This window comes from Malaclemys terrapin, chromosome 11 (assembly GCF_027887155.1).
Source record: "Malaclemys terrapin pileata isolate rMalTer1 chromosome 11, rMalTer1.hap1, whole genome shotgun sequence".
In the NCBI taxonomy this organism is placed as follows: domain Eukaryota; kingdom Metazoa; phylum Chordata; order Testudines; family Emydidae; genus Malaclemys; species Malaclemys terrapin.
In genome coordinates, this window is record NC_071515.1 from 17,031,090 (window position 1) to 17,052,077 (window position 20,988).

The 20,988-nt window shown below is 43.1% G+C and overlaps 1 protein-coding gene across 1 annotated transcript in view; it reads left to right on the top strand.

Annotated features, from left to right (window-relative positions):
- Positions 1 to 16,727, top strand: part of PTH2R (parathyroid hormone 2 receptor) — a 103,215-nt gene extending 86,488 nt beyond the window's left edge. Inside the window, exons 9-13 of the mRNA XM_054044581.1 lie at positions 3,494 to 3,560; positions 9,872 to 9,966; positions 12,195 to 12,333; positions 13,465 to 13,506; positions 14,236 to 16,727. Coding sequence (XP_053900556.1) covers positions 3,494 to 3,560; positions 9,872 to 9,966; positions 12,195 to 12,333; positions 13,465 to 13,506; positions 14,236 to 14,631 — 739 coding nt within the window. The 3' untranslated portion in view covers positions 14,632 to 16,727. The remainder of the gene's footprint in view (positions 1 to 3,493; positions 3,561 to 9,871; positions 9,967 to 12,194; positions 12,334 to 13,464; positions 13,507 to 14,235) is intronic.
- Positions 16,728 to 20,988: the final 4,261 nt, after the last annotated feature.

A 20,988-nucleotide genomic window follows, 5' to 3' on the forward strand; every position in this document is an offset into this window, starting at 1 on the left:
AAAAAATCTCAAAAGTTTTCCTAGGATGAGAAAACCATTTATCACCCAGCTCTAGTTAACAGTACAATAGTATATATTTCTTTCCCCTCATGTAGTCTAGCTTAGTGTAACAAAGTATAGCTACTCAACCTAAATGCACGGAAAATCAAAACTGTTGCCACCTATCACTGTGGCTTGTGTGCGCATTCCCTCTACCTCTGTCTGCCTGTCAGAAAGGAGAAAATCACCCTCAAAATTCAGACTAAAAAGAAGGTGCAAATTTTTAACAGTGAGGGTAATTAGCCATTGGAACAATTTAAGGATGAGGTTGATTCTCCATCACTTGAAGTCATTAAATCAAGACTGGAGCCCAGATTTTCAAAGGTATTTAGGCACCTAACTCCTGTTGATTTAAAAGGGAATTAGGTCCCTAACTACTTTTTAGGAGCTGGGCCTGGATGTACTTCTAAAAGATGTACTGTAATTTGAATAGAATTTGTGGTCTTGATGCCGAACTCACTGGGTGAAATTCTCTGGGCTGTGTAATGCAGGAGGTCAGATTAGATCATAACGGTCCCTTCTGGCCTTTAAATCTGTGTATTGATGGGGGTTTTTGTTGTTGTTGTTTTTTACAGTTTGTCTAAATTCAAACAGCCTTTGTAAAATAAACATACTTTCCCGGTGGAGTGAGTGGCCAGAAGAAATCAAGTACAATATCTTATTAATAAAAACAGCAGCGCTGTTTGGCCGTTACGTGCCATATATTGCCTGATTTCTTGCCATTCATGGGTATTCCACAAATTTGCCATCAGAACATAACCTATTCTGCAACATGATTAATTGCCAGATTGACAGCCCCAGAGACTGAGAGGCCTTTATCAAACTGGTGTGGTTTGGGCTCTTGTCACGTCACCATGATTAAACTCTGAGCTGAGGGAACCCCCCCGTCCCAATGGGTGAGTCAGTTCTTGCCCTCGCTGCTGAGTCTTCCAGTGAAGATGTCAGTTGCTCGGGTGGTTTTTGTGATATAGGAATCTGCCAATTTGAAATTGGCTGGAGACCATCAACTGACTTCACAGAGGTCATTCAACAGCACTCAAAAGGAACCAGCTACCAGTAGCAGTAGGCTGTCACTCATCCTGTCCAGTTGGTGACTTCAGTCTCTAGGGCTATCCGTCTGGCTCCTTTCACCAGAGCTGCATTCCGTACAGAAAGAAATGATTAAAGAATATAATGTAGTCCACATAAGTTGTGTAGGCACAGGCATTTAGAAGGAACGCTACTGGTGTTTAAACCCCCATTATGAGCAGCAAATAGCCTCCAGCCAGTTCCCACTCTTCTGGCTTTTTTTGATTTGAAAATCCCATTCTTTTTAAATATCTATTTCTGATCACCGACATATGGGCTGACCAGCAGGTGATATAAATCAGCATTACGCCATTGAAGTCAGTGGTTCAACACAGATTGATGCTAGTTGAAGCTCTGCTCTAAGGGTGAGGCCCCTGCCCAAGGAGTGGGGAGACCTGCGTTCAAATCCCCGCTTTGCCATTGGCGTTCTGTGCGACTGTGGAACAGTCAGTCTCTTTGTGCCTCATTTCCCCATCCAGCTAATGTGGATAATAGCCCTTCCCTGCCTCAGTGGGCTGTTGTGAGGATAAATGCATTAGACTGTGAGGTGCTCCGATATGACAGCCATGGGCACTAGGTGGACAATGTAATTACGGATGGGATGGCACTCTGATGAAAATTCAAAGGCATTTCAGCTGTGCTAGCCACTGTCAATTAAGTCGGTTATTCCAGCTGAAAAATAGCCATGCAGACACCACAAATGATGTATTTTGGGTGTGTTTGGCTGGCATTTGACCCTTTATATGCAATGTAGCTTCATACTAAAACATTGCTTTTTGTACAGGGGCTGAAACCATGTCCAGCATGACAATCAGTTGATATTCTTTCATGTCTCTGTGTGGGTATGATATTACAGACATTATTTTGTCAACAGGAAGAAAATGAGTCCTTTAGAGAGCAGAAGGCACTGTTAACAAGCCTGAAGGGCTAAGAGTCTCATATAGAGTAAGACAGAAAATAATTGTGATGGTCAGACAACACATACGCCCATTCAGCGGGAAGTGAGCGCATAAAATATCCCTAAAACAAGGCCTGATGTTGCTCAAGACTTGCCACTCCAGGCTCATCACTACTTGTAAATTGATGCACCCGTGTTTTGCAATTTATATGCATTATTTATTAACCACGGGCTAGAGTGTGTGACCCTAACTCAGCCTGGTGAGCACTTAGTCATACCGGGGATCCATTGACATCAATGGGCCAATGGCTGTGTGTAAGCACGTCCCGGCAGGAAAAAAAAGTTCACAACTTATCCCTAAACTGACACATTATTCCTGTAAAACCAATGGTATCTGCATTTAGCAAGTAGTGTCATGGCCTCTGTCGTTAACATGATTACAGCTACAGCTGACCCAACTGTAGCATTTGGGTACGTCCAGACTACCCGCCGATCGATTTATCTGGAATCGATATATCGCGTCTCGTTAAGATGTGATATATGGATCCCTGAACACGCTCCCCGTCGATTCCGGAACTCCACCGGAGCGAGCGGCGGTAGCGGAGTCGACGGGGGAGCCGTGGCCGTCGATCCCGCGCCGTGAGGACGGGAAGTAAGTTGGAATAAGATATGTCGACTTCAGCTACGGTATTTCCGTATCTTAGATCGATTCCCCCTGCCCCCCTCAGTGTAGACCAGGCCTTTGTGATAATGTACATTGCTTTAGAGTAGCTAAACAGCTGTAATACCTACGTTTATATAAAGAAAACATGCAGCAGGAGGTAAAGGATCGCATCATTTTGGCTTATGTTTTTGTAGAGACAAACTCTGATTCCCTGTACCCTCATCATTAGTCATCAAAGCCCTGCATGTTTGTCTAATATGGCCATTTGGGTTGTATCGGTAAGTCTTGTTTTGCTTCCACTCTCTGTCACTGATCTATCAGCCAAGCACATTTTTTGGCATCAGTCTGAAGCTTGAACTTACGGCTGACATGCTTATCCAGTTAAAAACCATGTCTCCAGTCGACGTTCATGAAAGATGCTATCTGGACAGCACTGGCGAATGACGCCTTCTGTGCAACCACTACTGTCTCAACCGTGCCCCGGCGGGATCAGCTCTTGACTAGAGCTTTCAGTCTCCTTGGCCTTTCACTCTGCGATTGCCAACAATTAGTCCCAGTGCTGGGGTAATTGTTTTGATGGTGATGATGTGGCCAGTTTTGTTGGTCTTTTCATAGACTGATAGCCTACCGTTGACTGTTTCTTTTGGCTGACCGAAATCTGTTTTGGCTGACCGAAATCGGCGGCCCATTCTTCTACACGCCTCCAAAATGAGCATGATCCATTCTAGCCAATGGGGAAAAAACAAAACTTAAAAAAAATGAAACCTTTGATTGTTTGTTGCTGTTGTCATTAGTTTAACTCTAGGTATTTGTTGATATCACAGATGCTGGGAGCTCAGTGCCGGCGCTATCAAATGGATTTACCAAGCACCGATATTAGCAGCCATTGGGGTAGGTTTTATACATGCAATGTAGAGTAAATGGTTTATTGGTCATCTGATTTTAAAAAAAACAAAAAAACACTGTGGCTTTGCTGTAAAAGATACAGGTTCTGAAGTGAAAGTGGGGCGGGGAAGGATGGAATTAGGAGCAGGTTACCTGGCAGCAGCCGCTTCTGTCCTGCTTTACTGAGCCTGGCTCCCCACCCCACTGCTGCAGCCTGGTGCACAGGGCTGCAGTAACCTTCGTGATGGAGGGGCAGCTGGGCCACATTTGAGTGAGCGGCGTTGTGACACGCACATGACTCCGTGCACCATGTCGTGATGCCTGGAGCAGGGGCCTGGGCCCAGCTCTGTGCGTCAGAAGCCAACCCTGCCCCGTGAGTGCAGGGCAGGCTTCTTTTCCAGCCCCGTGTGAAAAGGTGGCACATGACACCTGAAGGCGGCCGGGGGGGAGTGGTCCCCTCCCCCCAAAAAATTAGCTCGGCAACTGCTTTTCTCTCTGAAGTGTTGATACCTCTCACAATAAAGAGAAAAGCACATTTTAGTGTCGCGGGCAAGAGGCTTTTCGTTTAAGATAAATAAATCCTCTGCATTTTTGTTATAAATTGGCTATTATAGTAGTCAATGACAACTCGTCCTTCACTAACTTACCAACATAATACCATACTACAGATGCAGCTGTCAACACATTGTGCAGTGCAGGAAACAGCTTGACAGAAAAACAGGAAAGGGAGGAAAGCCTTAATGGGCAGCAAGAAGGCACTGTAGTTTCAATCTCAGTGCCCATTTTCTCATCTTGAATTTTAGCCCTTTAACATTTCATGGGAATGTCTGAAAAGGCACAGTCTGGGGCAAGGAAGATAGGAAAATGATGTCTGGCTCCAGAAGCCCAATCATGCTGCTCTTCCATGTGTGAAACTCTCACTGAAACTACTGGGAGTTTGGTATGAAGGTAGATTCTTCAGAGGGGATAATGCTAATGAATCCATACTTTTGCTTTTAGAATTGTAGTGCTTGTATCCACAATGGCCCAAATACTGCATTGTGCACTACTCTTTGTGACCGTAACTTGGCACACAAATAAACATAATAATAATACGGCAGCTGGACCTGCCAAGTTTCGTGCATCCCATGTCTATATTTATATAAAATCAGTACGTCATAATATCATTCATGCTCTATATATGGCCCAATTTTTGACACACATGAAACTAATCACTTGAGCAATTTATTCAAATACAAAAATAAAAAGACTGTCATTTACCAATGCATAGGGAAAACAAGTCTCCATTATCCTAATTATACTAATTAATCTGGCCCATAAAGTAAATATTATATTTATACAGAATGTGTCTGTGCACTCCCCTGACATAACTTAAAAATACATAAAAAATTATTCCCCAAAATAGCTAAAGAGCAGAAGTGCAATCCAGTATAACCCACCATCAGCAATCCCAGCATATTAAAAACATAAATACCCTTTCCCCACCAATAATTCACTAAAGATTACTACTGATCCTCATGGCATGCTGCAAAGTTAGAGTTGGTAGGACAATTTATGGTGGGGGGGAGACAGGAGGGGAGGGTAGTGTCAAAAATGGCTTTTTAGGAAATTGGAAAACGTCATGACATTTTTTTCTCCCAAATGGTCCTGGTGTTTTGAACAACCGTAGAAAACAAAAATGTGCGGTTTTATTTACGTTTTTGAGATTTGATTTATCATTCTTCCTGTTGGCAACATGGGAAAGGGGGGGAAATGGGAGAAAGGAAAAATAAAAAAAAAATCCCAAACGAAAAATGTTCTATAAAAATGTTAAAGAAAAAATTTGGAATGACCCAATAATTGTTCCTTTTCTAAACCAGCAGAACAAATAACACTGTGATATTTTCATGATCGCTTTTTGATCATCTCAACTGATCAGATTTGGTCTGTTTTGGACCATTGAGTTGGGATTGAATTCCAAAGCCACGAGGGCAGAGAACACTCAGACAATAGCCCCTTTTTATTTATACCAGCGTAGCTTTAAATTCAACACCTCTGCTGAGCTCATTTATATACTGTGCAGAACCTGATGTGACACCTTAAAAACACATGAAAATTGGATTTTTTTTAAAGGGCAGCTGCATAAGGAATTTTCATTGTGCATCAACCTAACCTGTCAAAGATGCTTCTGTAACCAGGACACACGCATCCTTACACAGTTCATTTTGTTTGCTTCAGCAGAAGCAGAAAAAAAAAGTCCTTGGAGAGCGTTTTCTTCTTCTATTTACATTTACATCCTCCTTCGTTTCAAGACACACTTATTTCTGCTGCCTCGTCCTCATAAAAATTCACTATTAATGGCTACAGCACTGCAGCTATAGCCAGAATCTCTTGTCTTAAGAGTGGTATTGCAATAAATGATCAAATTTGTCCGGAAATTAAAATCTACTTTTCAGAATCATCTGTGATGTAAGGCTTTTAGATAGCTCATTGAAATGTGCTTCAGTCTAGGTACTAGACATGGCCCCTAGTTATTAGCTGCTTCTGCACTTGACACCAAGCTTTTTTACTGTTATCAAAATGACACTTTGGTGGGTTTCCAGAGCTATCCCTTTTACTGGGCTCAAAGCACATTTGTAGTAAACGCAGTGTTATGACAGGTTGGTACAGGAGATCTGGATTCCAAGCCAGCTTGCTTCCCAAATGAGAATGAGCATGGCTGTTTCAACTTGATTGTCAGCATCACAAAACCATGGGATAGTGGAAGGCGAGGACTAGATGCATTGAGAGAACTGTCTCGGGAATGGTATGTGCTGGTCCTGCATTTAGCAAGCCACTATCTCTCATGCCACAATAGCAGTGAAAATGTGGCGACACGGACCCCTCTACCTACTCAGGATTCCAGGCAGCTTGTACAGCCCACGAAAGGGTCGGCGCCACCACATCTTCACTGCTGTTTTTAGATCCACTAGCTAGATTAAAGCTAGCATAGGTATGGCTACCTGCGCTGCAATTCACCTTCAATGGTAGTGTAGACATACTCTCAGTATTTGTACAGCACCTAGCACAATGGGGTGCCAGTCTCAACTGGGGCCTCTAAGAACTACTATAATACATAGAAATAATATTACTGGTGACCCCATCCTATTACAGAACAAATTTTTATCATCAACCACACAGCTCATGTCTCTAGAATAGAACACGGGGCTTCTTTTCAAGCCCAAGAGTAACAGTTTACACAGCTGTTTGCTCTCTGAGTACAAAAGCCACCCAGTTCTACAACGCAGACATTATATCTGACGCATTGGTTTGTTTTCAAATGAGCCTGGAAATATTTCAGGAAAGCCAAGTAACAAACAAACCGGCATAAAAGCTGGGTGAGAGAAATGAAAACAGAGACGAAGCAGATTTTTGAAAGGCACACACCCCGGAAACCAAAAAGAGTAACATCAAAATGAAAGGTTTCAAAAAAACGACGAAGTCACCTTTTTCATATTCCTTTTAGTGAGGATTTTGGGGCTGTTTGTGGGCTAACTTACATAGGTGTAAAAGAGGAGTCACTCCACTAAAGCCAATGGAACCTGATTTGTGTTTACACTGTGGCCCCTCTTCATCTCTTTGGCAATGTGAAGTGGATGTACATTCTCCTTTACATTGATCTAATGGTGTAAAAGGGTCTTCCGTGTAAAGGAGAGTCATGCCCAAAGATATCCAGCAGCACAGAACTCGTATAAATGAGATTGGAATCGGGTCAATAAGTCACAGATTTTTAAAGGCCAGAAGGGATCATTGTGATCATTTAATCTGACCACCTGCAATCACAGGCCATAGAAGGTCAAAGAATTAATTCCTGCTTCACATCCAATAGCGCTGCTTGCACTATCTGCTAGAAAATCAAGAACGCTTGATTTAAAAAATTCTATTGCTGGAGGATGGATCACATCCCTTGGTATCTTTATGAGCACTGGAACGAGAGCCCCCTGCATACTGTTCTAACTGTGTCCTATTTAGAATTGCTGTAGAAATAAGGAATTGCCAGAAAATAGTGGGATAGGTGCTCTCTGTCAGCATACTCCACCTCACTGCAGTATTTGGAGTGGAATCAATACATTCTTTTGGTGTCAATTGGGATCTTTCACTATGTTTCCAGGTGAAAGTGACAGTAATGTGCGTAATGGACGTTATCATGCTTAACACAGGGAGGGCTTCCTTTCTTCAAGCCCTGTTTCTACAGTCTCGGTAATATATGAATGAACTGGCTGTGTTCATATATGATGCTGTCCAGTTCTTCTCTCATGCCACTGGTCTTGCTCCATTATTGTCAATGGAATTACTTCTGATTTAAACAGCAGGAGAATCAGGCTCAGGCCCTATGTGAATTGATGTCCTAAACTTAGCCTCTGAAGGACCTACAGGAACAAGGAATTCCAAAGCCTTTCACCAAGACCAGCCTGCCTCCAGCTCCCAGATGTTCTGCCTTTATTTCAAAGGTCACAGCAGCAATAAAGGCCTGGTCCAAAGCCACTGAAGTGAATGGGAAAATGCTCCCATTGACTAGCTGGACTTTAGGGAGAAAGGGTCTGACAGGTAGTTCAGATTTGAAAGTTTCCTAACAAATTTCTGTTTGATTCATGTGGATGAAAGTTTTCCATAAGGGACCCCCAACCTTGTTCACTGCAAGTGTTTCCACTGGCAATATGCTGTTGTGACTAAGTGTGATTAGTCATAGAATATCAGGGTTGAAAGGGACCTCAAGAGGTCATTTAGTCCAACCCCCTGCTCAAAGCAGGACCAATCCCCAACTAGCCCCCTCAAGGATTGAACTCACAAGCCTGGGTTTAGCAGGCCAATACTCAAACCACTGAGCTATCTCTCCCCCACTGTATCTTAGTGATACAAAAGACCCATTATACTCTCAATTTCATCCCTTTGGCAGCATAGTGTATGCTCCCCTGGCAGCCTACACACTAGAGTTTCAACCGACACTATGACCATTTGATTATTTGTTTGTTCACAATCAACAGCCAATTCTGTGGGAGGGCTTAGCTGATGCGATAATAGGCACATGGAAGAGAACATTCTTTCTGTGCCTAATAAAGGCAGCAGTTGTACTCAGGATTTCTAAATTACACCACAGAAGTCTTGCCAAAGCTGCACCTGAGCTGGGTGGTTTGCAAATGAAAGCCCTGCGTGTACATAAGTAACACTGGCAGTACGTACAAAGGAAACAATGTGAAATAAACTGTGACAACAGGGCTACCTGTGATGCATAGAAAAATTACACTGGTGTGGAATCTAGGGCTTACTATGTCCAGTGCTCAAGCAATGCCAAAAAAAATCTCCGGCAATTCAGCGGGACCTGTTTTAAGGTGCAGTATCTCCCAAACCTCCTGGGCTGGAAAGAAATGCCATATAGCTTTGGGTAGCTGGGATTCATCCAATTTCATCCGAGCTGCTATTGCTAACTCCAGTAACCCTGGCCAGATTGAGGACATCAGCCCTTAAAAAAAAATCACATTATACCAATCTGGCTTTTGTCTGCTCAGATCGTGATGTGGTTTGAGCTGCTGCTGCGTTAAGCACAGCTGGAGTTAGGACCAGAGTCGCTGAACTGTGCTCAGTACAAGTGCACAGGGAGGTGATGGGCTACGGTGGTATTAAGCCATCGTTGTAACTCCCTGATCATGTGGTCAATGGGCATTGGTCCCAGTCCTCAGTGTGACTTAAACCTGGTGCCTATGGCCCCCAAAAGGCCATCACGGCCACGGTCCCTTTTGCTAGGCAATTCCCCCTACAGTAAACCAAGAAGGGTTGACATAGGAGTGTCTATATCATCTCTCTGCCACTCAAGGATTCCTCCCTCCCACCCACCACCCAGATAGCCAGTCCACTTTGCACCTCTGGAATAGCCTCCAGGCCAATGAACCTGGCCCTAAAGCTTTTAGTAATGGAAAGCATGGGATCCCATCATTAATACCTCACTAATATCTAACTTTCATGGCTTAACCCATGTCAGAACTGACATGGTTTAATTTGGCATGGTTGACTTCAATGGAGCTGAAAATCTGGCCCATCCATGGTAACCAAGTGTGATATCTCACAACTAGCCAGGGCTAGGAACTTCAGAACCAGTAACTTTTCCAAGCAATATCCTGGACCGGTGATCATAAATATATCATTTTTATCCTCGCTGCAGTTTTCCTATGTGGCAAAATGTTCTTCATTGTTTTCGTGCCTATGCTACTGATAACATTCTTTTCAACCTCCAAAAGTTTGCAGCTGCCTACAAGATAGCTAACTGTGTTTGCGTCCCTGTAATACCTCTCTGTATTTTATAGCTGAACTTCATTCTGTTCCTGAATACTGTACGAGTTCTGGCAACCAAAATATGGGAGACAAATGCTGTTGGGTATGACACAAGGAAACAATACAGGTAAGTCCCTGGACTGGATTTTGTTTAACAGCATATTCAAGTTTTTTCTGGTTAAAAGGGATGCTTTAAACAGTATGAATCACCTACAAGTCTCAATAAAAGGTGAAGCAGCCTTTGAAGCATAGCTTCTGAGAAATGTTGGGGTTGATGGATTGTTTTGCTACATTCATCTGAAATATCCTGGTTTTGTAAATTCATCTTCCAGACTGTGTAGGCATGCAAATTCATCTTTCATGTGGGCATTTCTGAAAAATATTCATTAATTTATTCTAGGGCTGTCAAGCGATTAATTGCACTGTTAAACAATAATAGAATACCATTTATTTAAATATTTGTGGATGTTTTCCACATTTTCAAATATATTGATTTCAATTACAACACAAAGACATGTGTGCCTCATTTTGCCTACTGGCATTTCTGCAGTCTTTGCTGGAAATCAGAACCATGCGGGAGCTGGCCACCATCTGAGACTGGCTGCTGATCGCTGTGTGTAGAATCCTATAGAGTGAATTACAATAAAGTATTCCTAAGGTGACAAAAGTGTAGATGAATGTGCAAAGGCCTGCATCAGAAAAGAAAGATTACATCTTCCTTCTCACCCCTTGCCAATGGGAAAAACATAGACTCATAGACTCATAGACTTTAAGGTCAGAAGGGACCATTATGATCATCTGGTCTGACCTCCCGCATGATGCAGGCCACAAAGCCGTCCCAACCCCTTTCCCTTTACTCTGCTGTTGAAGTCCCCAAATCCTGTGGTTTAGAGACTTCAATTAGCAGAGAATCCTCCAGCTAGCGACCCCTGCCCCATGCTGCGGAGGAAGGCGAAAAACCTCCAGGGCCTCTGCCAATCTACCCTGGAGGAAAATTCCTTCCCGACCCCAAATATGGCGATCAGTAGAACCCCGAGCACGTAGGCAAGATTCTCCAGCCTGACCCTCATTAGCCATTATACTATTTACCAGCAATGGCACGCTGTTCCTTTGACTAAAATCACGTTGTCCCATTAAACCATTCCCTCCATAAACTTATCTAGCTTAATCTTAAAACCAGACAGGTCCTTCGCCCCCAACGTTTCCCTCGGAAGGCTGTTCCAATATTTCACCCCTGGCTGTCACAGTTACTCGAGCAGCCGGCTAGGTAGTGGCACACTGAAGTTGCAAAGCTGTATTGAAAGGGCGGGCCTAACCAGGGGAGCACCTCCGCCATTTTCTGGAAGCGTTTGAAACTGATCACTGCTGGTACGTCCTGGGGTGCAAAAGGAGACAAGGTTGGGTGAGGAGGTTGTGAGCTCATGCTCCCAGCCTCCACCACACTGAGGCTACATCTACACTACAGGGGGGAGTCGATTTAAGATATGCAAATTCAGCTACGTGAATAGCGTAGCTGAATTCGACGTATCGCAGCCGACTTACTCCGCTGTGAGGACGGCGGCAAAATCGACCTCTGCGGCTTCCTGTCGACGGCGCTTACTCCCACCTCCGCTGGTGGAGTAAGAGCGTTGATTCGGGGATCGAGAGGTCGATTTCTACCCACCGATTCAGGCGGGTAGTGTAGACCTAGCCTGAGCAGTGGAGCCAGCCAGCCAGCCATCCGTGCAAGGGATGTAGCAGTAGGCACACTTCCACTGGACCTCTTGGAGCTGCAATGCTTCACAGTTCCCCCACTGAGGTGTTGCAGCTATAAGCCACACCCTATTGAAGGGTTTTTGCTACAAGCCACAGTAGAGCCCTTAATTTGTAGTGTTTTCTTGGAAATGCCCATTTCCTTTTAACTGAACCCTCTAGGCGCATGAGCTTGTCAGCATTTCACACAAGAAAAGAGAGCTTTTGCTTTTTCAAGATGAAGTGTAAAAGCTCTCACGGGTCTAATGTAATAGAAAAGTACTTGTGTACAACAGTGCACTAGTAATGCTAATTCAGGTAGTAAGTACCTGCTGAGGGAGTGACGGCTGCAGTACAAATCACCCTTGTTGGGGTACGTTTTGGGGGCAGAATCAAGTGGGACTTGATGTTTTATGCTGGATTGAGGAAATGTAGTTATCCCATATTGCCACTGGGACTTCTTTTATGCTGGAAAATGATTAGCTAAAAACAAAATAGGAAGTCGTTACTCTGTAGGAGTTTGAAAAGACAACAAATTTATGTTAGATGGAATCTTAATGAGTCTACATGATCTCCTCACTGCAATCCACTCTCATTCATGTATTTTTTGTAACTCTCTTACAGGAAGCTAGCAAAGTCCACCTTGGTTCTGATTCTGGTCTTCGGGGTGCATTATATTGTCTTTGTGTGCCTACCGCACACGTTCACTGGGTTGGGATGGCAGATCCGAATGCACTGTGAACTATTCTTCAACTCTTTCCAGGTGCGAGATATATTATCTGTTTTGTTCTCTGTCCTTCTCATTCCTTACCCCTTCTCTCTGGTTCTCTGCTGATCCTTGACACTATGTAACAGTGTAATTCTGATGCCAAAGGCAAATCACATTTTTACGGAGCTGGGACAGGGTTGGTCATTGAGTTCCTAAACCTAGTAGCAGCTGGGAGCTCTGGGGGTTCGTTCCACTACTAGTACCACAGGAAGGATTGTGATGATTATATCGTGAGTGTGTTTTCTCTGGTGGCGTATTATTAGCTTTTGTGATAAAATAGATGTTTTTTTGTTTCCTAGTTAGGAAAGTTCTGCTTCAGGGATGAAGATCCAAGTTTAATTTACTTTTCTACAATATGGATTCAATTACTATGCCAGCTGGATGCAAATAACCACAAGATTACGTAGATTCAAGAAATAACAGAGAAAACAGACATTGCAGACATGAATCTGAAGATAGTAGAGAGCAGAGCTGATTGGTTGGAAATTTTCCATTGGAATAATTTTCCAACAGAAAATGCCATTTTCACAAAAATCAAAATTTTCTGTAGGAAAATATCAATTTTCCCCCCCAAAATTGATTTTCTCTCAGGAAAATTGAAATGATGGTTCCCCAACTGCCTCTGTGGAAGGGCCTTGTTAATTTCACTGTCTGACTCTTGTCAGTTTCACATTCTCTCTGCAGGCAGGATTCTGGCCAGTGGAAACATTCCATTTTGGTTCTTCTGAAAGGGAATTTTTCTGGAAGTTTCATCTCACAAAACATTTCACATTTTTTTACTTTCCGTCCTGACTTGGGACCAATTTTTTTTTTCAAAAATGTGAAATATTTCATGGGAAGGGATTTCCATTTTCCAGCCGGTTATAGTAGAGAGAGTGTCTATCTTCCATCTCCTCATCTTCTTTCTCCAGAGATTGTGATAACAGCAGATAAAACTCTGCTGGATGTAGCTAAAATAACATGGAAACAGGAATGAACTTGGAAGACTTTGAGAAATGATAAACTTTATTAATATGTTTAACATGAGTTAGATATGCTAAAATTTAGCTGGAAGGAGACTTACATTTGACATGCTTCTTCGCATGGCAATTATCCCCTAATGATTTCTGCTTCCTTATCCTTCAGGGTTTCTTCGTCTCTATCATCTATTGTTACTGCAACGGAGAGGTAAGATTAAAGCACGGATTGGATGAGGCTTCTAACCAAAATCTCTGAGTGACAGAAAGGGAGATTTTCTACAGAATATAATAAGAGGATGGTTGCAAGTTAGCTGTTTGTGCTACAGCTACTGATCAACTCTTAAAGGGATAGAGTCACGCAGTTGGTTCCGTAAATTGTTATGAATTATAAAATAAACAAAATGGAAACAATTTTTGTCTGGGTTTGAACAGGCCCCTGTATTATTTGCAACATGGTGGGAAACTGACTAGTACTATTCATTGTACCAACGGAGTGAAATGACATGCATGATGAAACGTAAATGCAATGTTTAAAAAGGGCTTTCAGTCAAGGTGACATTAGTGACACAGGGCCAGATTCTGATGCTCTTACTTCAGCAACCCCTTACTCTAATGGTCCCTTCTGGCTTTATAATCTGAATCTGTGATTACAATAGGATGGCTCCTGGAGAAAGGAACTGTACAACTTGAGAAAGTGAATTAGAATCTGGCTGATAGGTGATGACATTTGTTTGGGCATTTGGGGTTTTTCTTAAGGGTTAATACGTGATTTTTTAAACTGATTTTACACAGCTGGAGGAGCTTCATACCATGTGAATTTTCAAGATTGTGCTTTAAAGGGAAGATGGTTAAAGGCTTCCTTTAGCTCTTGACTCCTTCCCCTTACAATTTATGCCTTAGATCTGTTGCTGATTGATTTTGTTTTTCCCTCTGGTAGGTTCAGACTGAGATCAAGAAGACTTGGACTAGATGGAACCTGGCTATTGACTGGAAAAGGACGACTCCATGTGGCAATTACAGATATGGCTCCGTCCTCACCAACATGACCCTCAGCACCAGCAGCCAGTCTCAGATGGTGGCCAGCTCCCGCATGGTTCTGATTTCCAGCAAAGTCTGCAGAAATGCCAGTAGGCAAAATGAGGCGCACATGAATTTGCCTGGGTATGTTAGGAGCAATTCTGAACAGGACTGTGTGCACCACTGGGTTCATGAAGAGGCCAATGAAGATGAAGAGAAGCAGGTGGATGATATATCGCTCAAGGAGTCACTTAGACCGCAGGGTAGTAGCACAGACCCTGAGGGGAACAGGGTAGAAATGGAGGAGGCTCTGTGAACAGTCATGGACATTCATGGGCATGTCCAATCTAAAACGGGTTGAATCCTCTCATGATGCCAACAGCTACTAGTATCCATATACTGCCTTGAGCCAATCTCAGTGAAGATCTTGGTCAATGGTGAAGCTTAATTTACAAGGACTCCAGACCTACATAATGCTGCTGACTACACAAAATGGTTTCTATGCCACAAATGTCAAAGGCACAAAAATGTGAATTTTTAGCACTTACACTACCTGCATTACACTTCAAACTCCGTACAGCAGACACATCTTAGATGTTTTCTGCAAATGCTCTTCTGAAGGCATGTGAAAGGTGACTCCTCCATTTGTACACCTGAAAGGAAAAGAGGAATGGATATCAGAAGGTTTACAGTATATGCATTTGAATGGATTCTCTGGACTCCAAAATGTCTTAGCTGTGAATCACAGAGCTGGGAAAAACTTTAAAAGGGTTTTCATCCAGTACCTAGTGAACTTTGATCTCAACGCGGAATGTTTCAAATCATTGTTTTTAAACTGAGATGCTACTTACGTTTGATTATTTATACTATTGCTTTAGTTTGTTTTATGGAAACATCCAAACCAAAACCTCATGTACTATGTGACCTAAATTCTGTAATGAGACAGCCCCTGCTGCATGCACTGAGCTCTGCAATGATTTGGGAATTAAGTGGCAATACTAACTGAATATGAAATCATTTGAAAACCTTCCGGGTAAGTGAAATAATTCTAAAAAGAGCACCAGAAAATGTAAATATAATTAGTGCCCTGTAGTGGAGGAATGTTTCCTGCTGTATGTCGACCTCTGAAAGACTTTGATGTTGGACAGTGAATGGGTTTGTGCCCACTGAATCTCCATAAAACATCAAAAGAAACCGTGATTGGGTTAATACAGGCCTGAGCTACTTCAGCCAGCTTTAGTACTGTCAAAAGCACTTTCATTAAACACATTAAGGTCTTTGCCAGATACTTACTTCCTGTTGGCCAACTTTGGTCCAAAGATCCTTGCGCTGAGATCAAATTCTTCCACTGGGACACAATCCCACTCCATTCTTCCATGGATTTCCAAGTAGTGGAGTTCTACTCGGGGGGATTGGATGCATAAGATGGCAGCTGCCTACGCCACGTCTCTCCACGGACCCTTTAAGTGCACCCCTCTGGCAAGCTTCTGCTATCCAGGCACTTTTTCATTGCTTCAGCTCAAATGTGGTGGTGGACATGGTATAACAATCTGATAGAATAGCTAAGGAGCTCCTGCATGCCTCACCATGATGGCCCAGGTAGGGGGAACTCAGCAGAGATCCCTTAAATGGACACTCAATGGCTCTCATTGTGGTGGGATAGTGCTGCAGTCCGTGCCTCAGTCTCGACTCTTAGAAAGATTTCACCCTTGCTCTACTCTGTCATAACAAGGGCAACAGTGGAGGGGAAAGCCCAGAAAATGCGCTGAATTCCTCCCTTGTGGGAAAAACGCACACCACGGCCTAGGGGTGAAGATGGCAGCAAAAGGGCCATTTTTGCAGGTGCTGCTGTGTACGCTGAACCACTTGGGGAGGGGTGGAAGGTGCAGTATGCAGCCATTCGCATCTCCACATATTTCATCGTCACTATTGAGAATTACCAGAGTGTGCTGTAAAACATTGAAACGTTTTTTAAATGACTGGATTTGGGGGTAAGGGGTGAAAATAGTTTTTAAATGTCACCTGAGTGTAAATTGAGCCGAAAAGACTGAGATAACTAATGAACCAATGATCTGTTTGGTGTACATTTGAAACTTACCATGAACGGCAGTGCATTTCTTCCTACAAGGCATGAAAATAAGAACAAGCCGTGGTGATGCCAAGTACGCTCTCTGTGAACTGCATGATTTCACACAAAAAGTTCCAGATCCCACAGCAACTTGGTTTATCCCAACTGGATTTGACATGGGCTAAGTTCTATCGTGTCTGATTGAAACATCTGAGGGCTGATGCTGTGAAGTGCTAACTGATGTTAGACGTCAATTGTGCTGTTTCGGTGCTGTTGTTTAATGATTTTGTTGGGTAGCTATTGTTCAGTGGCACATGAGAGACATTAAAAAAAAATCTCCTTTTTTCAGCTTTTCAGTTGTGCTTAAAACTTATGTCTGGCTCTTGTGCTTCTCCTTTATTTCTGCCTCTGTGGCCTATCAAATCTCTCTCAGAGACGCTCATTCATTACAGTGATCCTTTTCCTACCCGGGTATTCTCTGTGGTTAAAAGCTCAAATTTCCCTCACTGAACCTATTAACTAGCCGGTAAACCTTATAGTCAGGGGAATAGACAAGATGGCAAGAGAGTTCTTTCCCATCTCTCCCGTCTCCGATATTACTCATGATATGGACTAATTCTGAAGTCCTTGTACTGTCATCTAAAGCATTCTGTACATCCCTGTGCCAAAAATGTCCTATGCAGTAGTGAGAGCTCACAAAAGCAATTCATCCTTTTGCTAAGGAGTTCTCGGTACACATCTTCCTGTTGTCATTTTGCATTCATTTATTGTATGGTGAAAAAGACGTTTTCTATGGGACTCATCCAAAGTTTAATGAGCTTCACGCAGGGCCGGCTCTAGGATTGTTGCCGCCCAAAGCAAAAACAATTTTGGCCGCCCCCCCCACCCTGGTTCTTTAATTACCCCACCCCCGGCCCCGCCTCAACTCCGCCCCTTCCCCAAATCCCCAGCCCTGCCTCCTCCCCCCAGGCTCTCAAGCCTAGGAGAGAGGGAGGGAGGGGGAGAAGTGGCGCCCGCGCCGCAGCCACTCGGAGTCTCCCCCCCTCCCAGGTTTGAGAGTCTGGGAGGGAGGGAGGAAGGGAGGGGGAGACTCCGAGTGGCCACGGCGCGGGCGCCGCTTCTCCCCCTCCCTCCCAAGCTGTCAAGTCTGGGAGGGAGGGGGAGCAGCGGCGCGCGAAACGGCCGCTCGGGATCTCCCCCTCCCTCCCAGGTTTGAGAGCCTGGGAGGGAGGGTGAGTAGCGGCGCGCAAATCAGCTGTTTCGCGCGCCCTGGCAGCAGCAGTGGAGGTGAGCTAGGGCGGCCGGGGCACATTTTTAGGGGCGGCATTCTGGCGCCGGCCATGCAGCCCCTAAAAATGTGGCGCCCCAAGCACCAGCTTGTTTTGCTGGTGCCTAGAGCCGGCCCTGGCTTCACGGAAAGATTTCCATTAGCTTCAAAATGAGCTTTGGATCGGGTGCGTATCCTGCCGTCACTACTCTAGTTCTGACTATAGCCTGAGCCATTTTTCACGTGATTTCTTGTTAAATCAGTTGTTCCACCCTCTCTTTGTGCAGAGCTGTTTATCTCTGACGCAAGGTAACATTGACTGGGGCATGTATACAGCTACTGTTCCTAAGCACTAACCTATGTAGAATTCCCTATGTGGGAAACCGTACCTTAGCCTTTTTCTGGAGGAAATATTGTTTTCCATTTCTGCGAGTAAGTGCAGTTTGCTATAGTGAACAAAGCAACTAAACTCTGCCCCTGGGCAAAATTATTTAAATCCAGAATGTCCACAGCAAACATTTGTGCAGTCAAGGGAGTTTCTTGCCTGCAATAAGTGTCATTAGCATTTGTTTCCATTTATTAATTATTATTTTACAGTCAACAAGAGACTGAAAATGCTTTGTGTGTTCATGAACTTCAGTGCTGATTATCTCTCAGAAGCACACCCACTACTGAATATCAACCCACTTCCAAAATCTCTTTCAGCAGTACTGGAACACTCTGTTCCTGATCAGAAGATTATCAACAAATCTTCCCTTTTCTAATGAAACAACATTGCCTCTTTTGTGGTAACGGACTTATGCATTGTCTAATCAACACAAGAAGTGCCCTGAGCTTCAGTTTAGTGACACAATACATGGTTCTGGTATGCACATTGAGTACAGCTGGGTGTTCACTGAAAAAAATGCTGATTCTTTGCAACCAAATCTTGTCACGGCAAAGGGTCCGTTTAAGCAAAATTCTTGACTTGAAAAATGTTTGGAAAAGATTTTGAGATGGTCGAAACGTGCTGTTTTAACATTTTCGTAACAATAAATTCTGGTTTTCCAGTTCAAAATTACTTTTCTCCTCCCCCCTCCCCCCCCCAAAAAATTTTTTTTTGATCTATAGTTTTAAAAAATTAAAAAAAATAAAAAAAATGGTTGAAATCAAAATGAAACATTTCAAAATGAACTCTTCTTCTTTTTCTTCTGCATTTTTGGTTTGCAAAAATTTTCGAAGTTTTGACTTTTGTCCCAATTTTGGATGGGAATTTTTTTTTTTTTTTTTGGAAATCTTGAAACTTCTCAAGAGATGGGACAACTGTTTCCTGCCCAGCTCTAATGTTGAGCTCTGAAATGGACAGATTCAATTCCGTTTCCATGTCCAATCACTGAAAGAGATGTGAAAATTATAGAAACGTAGGGCTGGAAGGGACCTCACGTCCAGCCCCTTGTGCTGCGGCAGGACCAAGTAAACCTAGAACATCCTTGACAGGTGTTTGTCTAACCTGTTCCTAAAAACCTCCAATGATGGGGATTCCACAACCTCCCTTGGAAGCCTGTCACACAGTTTAGCTGCCCTTAGAGTTGGAAAGTGTTTCCTAATCCCTAACCTAAATCTCCCTTGCTGCAGATTAATCCCAATACTTCTTGTCCTACCTTCAGAGGACATGGAGAACAACTGATCACCATCCTCTTTAGAACAGCCCTTAACATATTTGAAGACTGTTATCAGGTCCCCCCTCAGTCTTCTTCTCTCAAGACTAAACATGCCTAGTTTGTATGTTTTTTTAACCTTTCCTCATAGGTCAGGTTTTCTAAACCTTTTATCATTTTGGACTCTCCACAATTTGTCCACATCTTTCTTAATGTGTGACACCAAGAACTGGACCCAGTACTCTAGCTGAGGCCTCACCAGGGCCAAGTAGAGCAGGACAATCACCTCTCATTTCTCACAAATTTATCCCTCACATTTTGTACTAGTAATAATTTGCACTAATATGGGGCCAGTATGTTCCACCCTTACTCAGGCTGAGTAGTATCTTACTGCAGAATTAATAGTTGAAGTTAATGAGACTATTGTGTGTGAGTAATTGCTCCTCAGTGCAAATAAGGTATTTACAATCCAGCTCCTGCTGCCATAGTTGCCCTTATATAAATCGATGGTACACCCACATCTTGAATACTGCATACAGATGTGGTCTCCTCATCTAAAAAAAGATATACTGGCACTAGAAAAGGTTCAGAAAAGGGCAACTAAAATGATTAGGGGTTTGGAACGGGTCTCATATGAGGAGAGATTAAAGAGGCTGGGACTCTTCAGCTTGGAAAAGAGGAGACTAAGGGGGAATATGATAGAGGTATATAAAATCATGAGTGATGTGGAGAAAGTGAATAAGGAAAAGTTATTTACTTATTCCCATAATACAAGAACTAGGGGTCACCAAATGAAATTAATAGGCAGCAGGTTTAAAACAAATACAAGGAAGTTCTTCTTCACGCAGCACACAGTCAACTTGTGGAACTCCTTACCTGAGGAGGTTGTGAAGGCTAGGACTATAACAGCGTTTAAAGGAGAACTAGATAAATTCATGGTGGTTAAGTCCATTAATGGCTATTAGCCAGGATGGGTAAGGAATGGTGTCCCTAGCCTCTGTTTGTCAGAGGATGGAGATGGATGGCAGGAGAGAGATCACTTGATCATTTCCTGTTGGTCCACTCCCTCTGGGGCACCTGGCATTGGCCACTGTCGGTAGACAGGATACTGGGCTAGATGGACCTTTGGTCTGACCCGGTACGGCCGTTCTTATGTTCTGATGTTCTTATAGTTCCAAGGATCTGAAAGTATGTCAGTCAAGAATCACTGTTTGAAGTAGGGACTATTAATCCCATTTTACATTTAAATAAAATGAGAGCAAAATGAAGTGATTTCACCAAAGGCACACAGCTAGTCACTAGCAGAATAGAAAAGAAGTCCCAAGAGTCCTGGATCTCAGTCACTTTTTCTTACAACTAGATCACATTTTCTCTAAGTCTCTGTCTACACTATGAACTAGGGGTGTGCTCCCCTGTTCATGGACACACACACCCCTAGCTCATAGTGTAGACAGAGCTTAAGATAATTCTGCATCTATAAGAAAAAAATTCCAGAAATGTGAACGTTTCTGGCAACATTTTACCCATTTTTACAGCATCCAGCATTATTTAATTATATAGTTAGAAAAGTGAGCAAAATTGCCAATAAAAAAGAGTAAAATAGTTCATATATAAGGCTTCTATACAAGATGTGTCAAGCCAGTCATCAGATACAGATTTGTTTGCTTTTGGCACATTTGCTTTTAAGCCAACTTTTTTGAT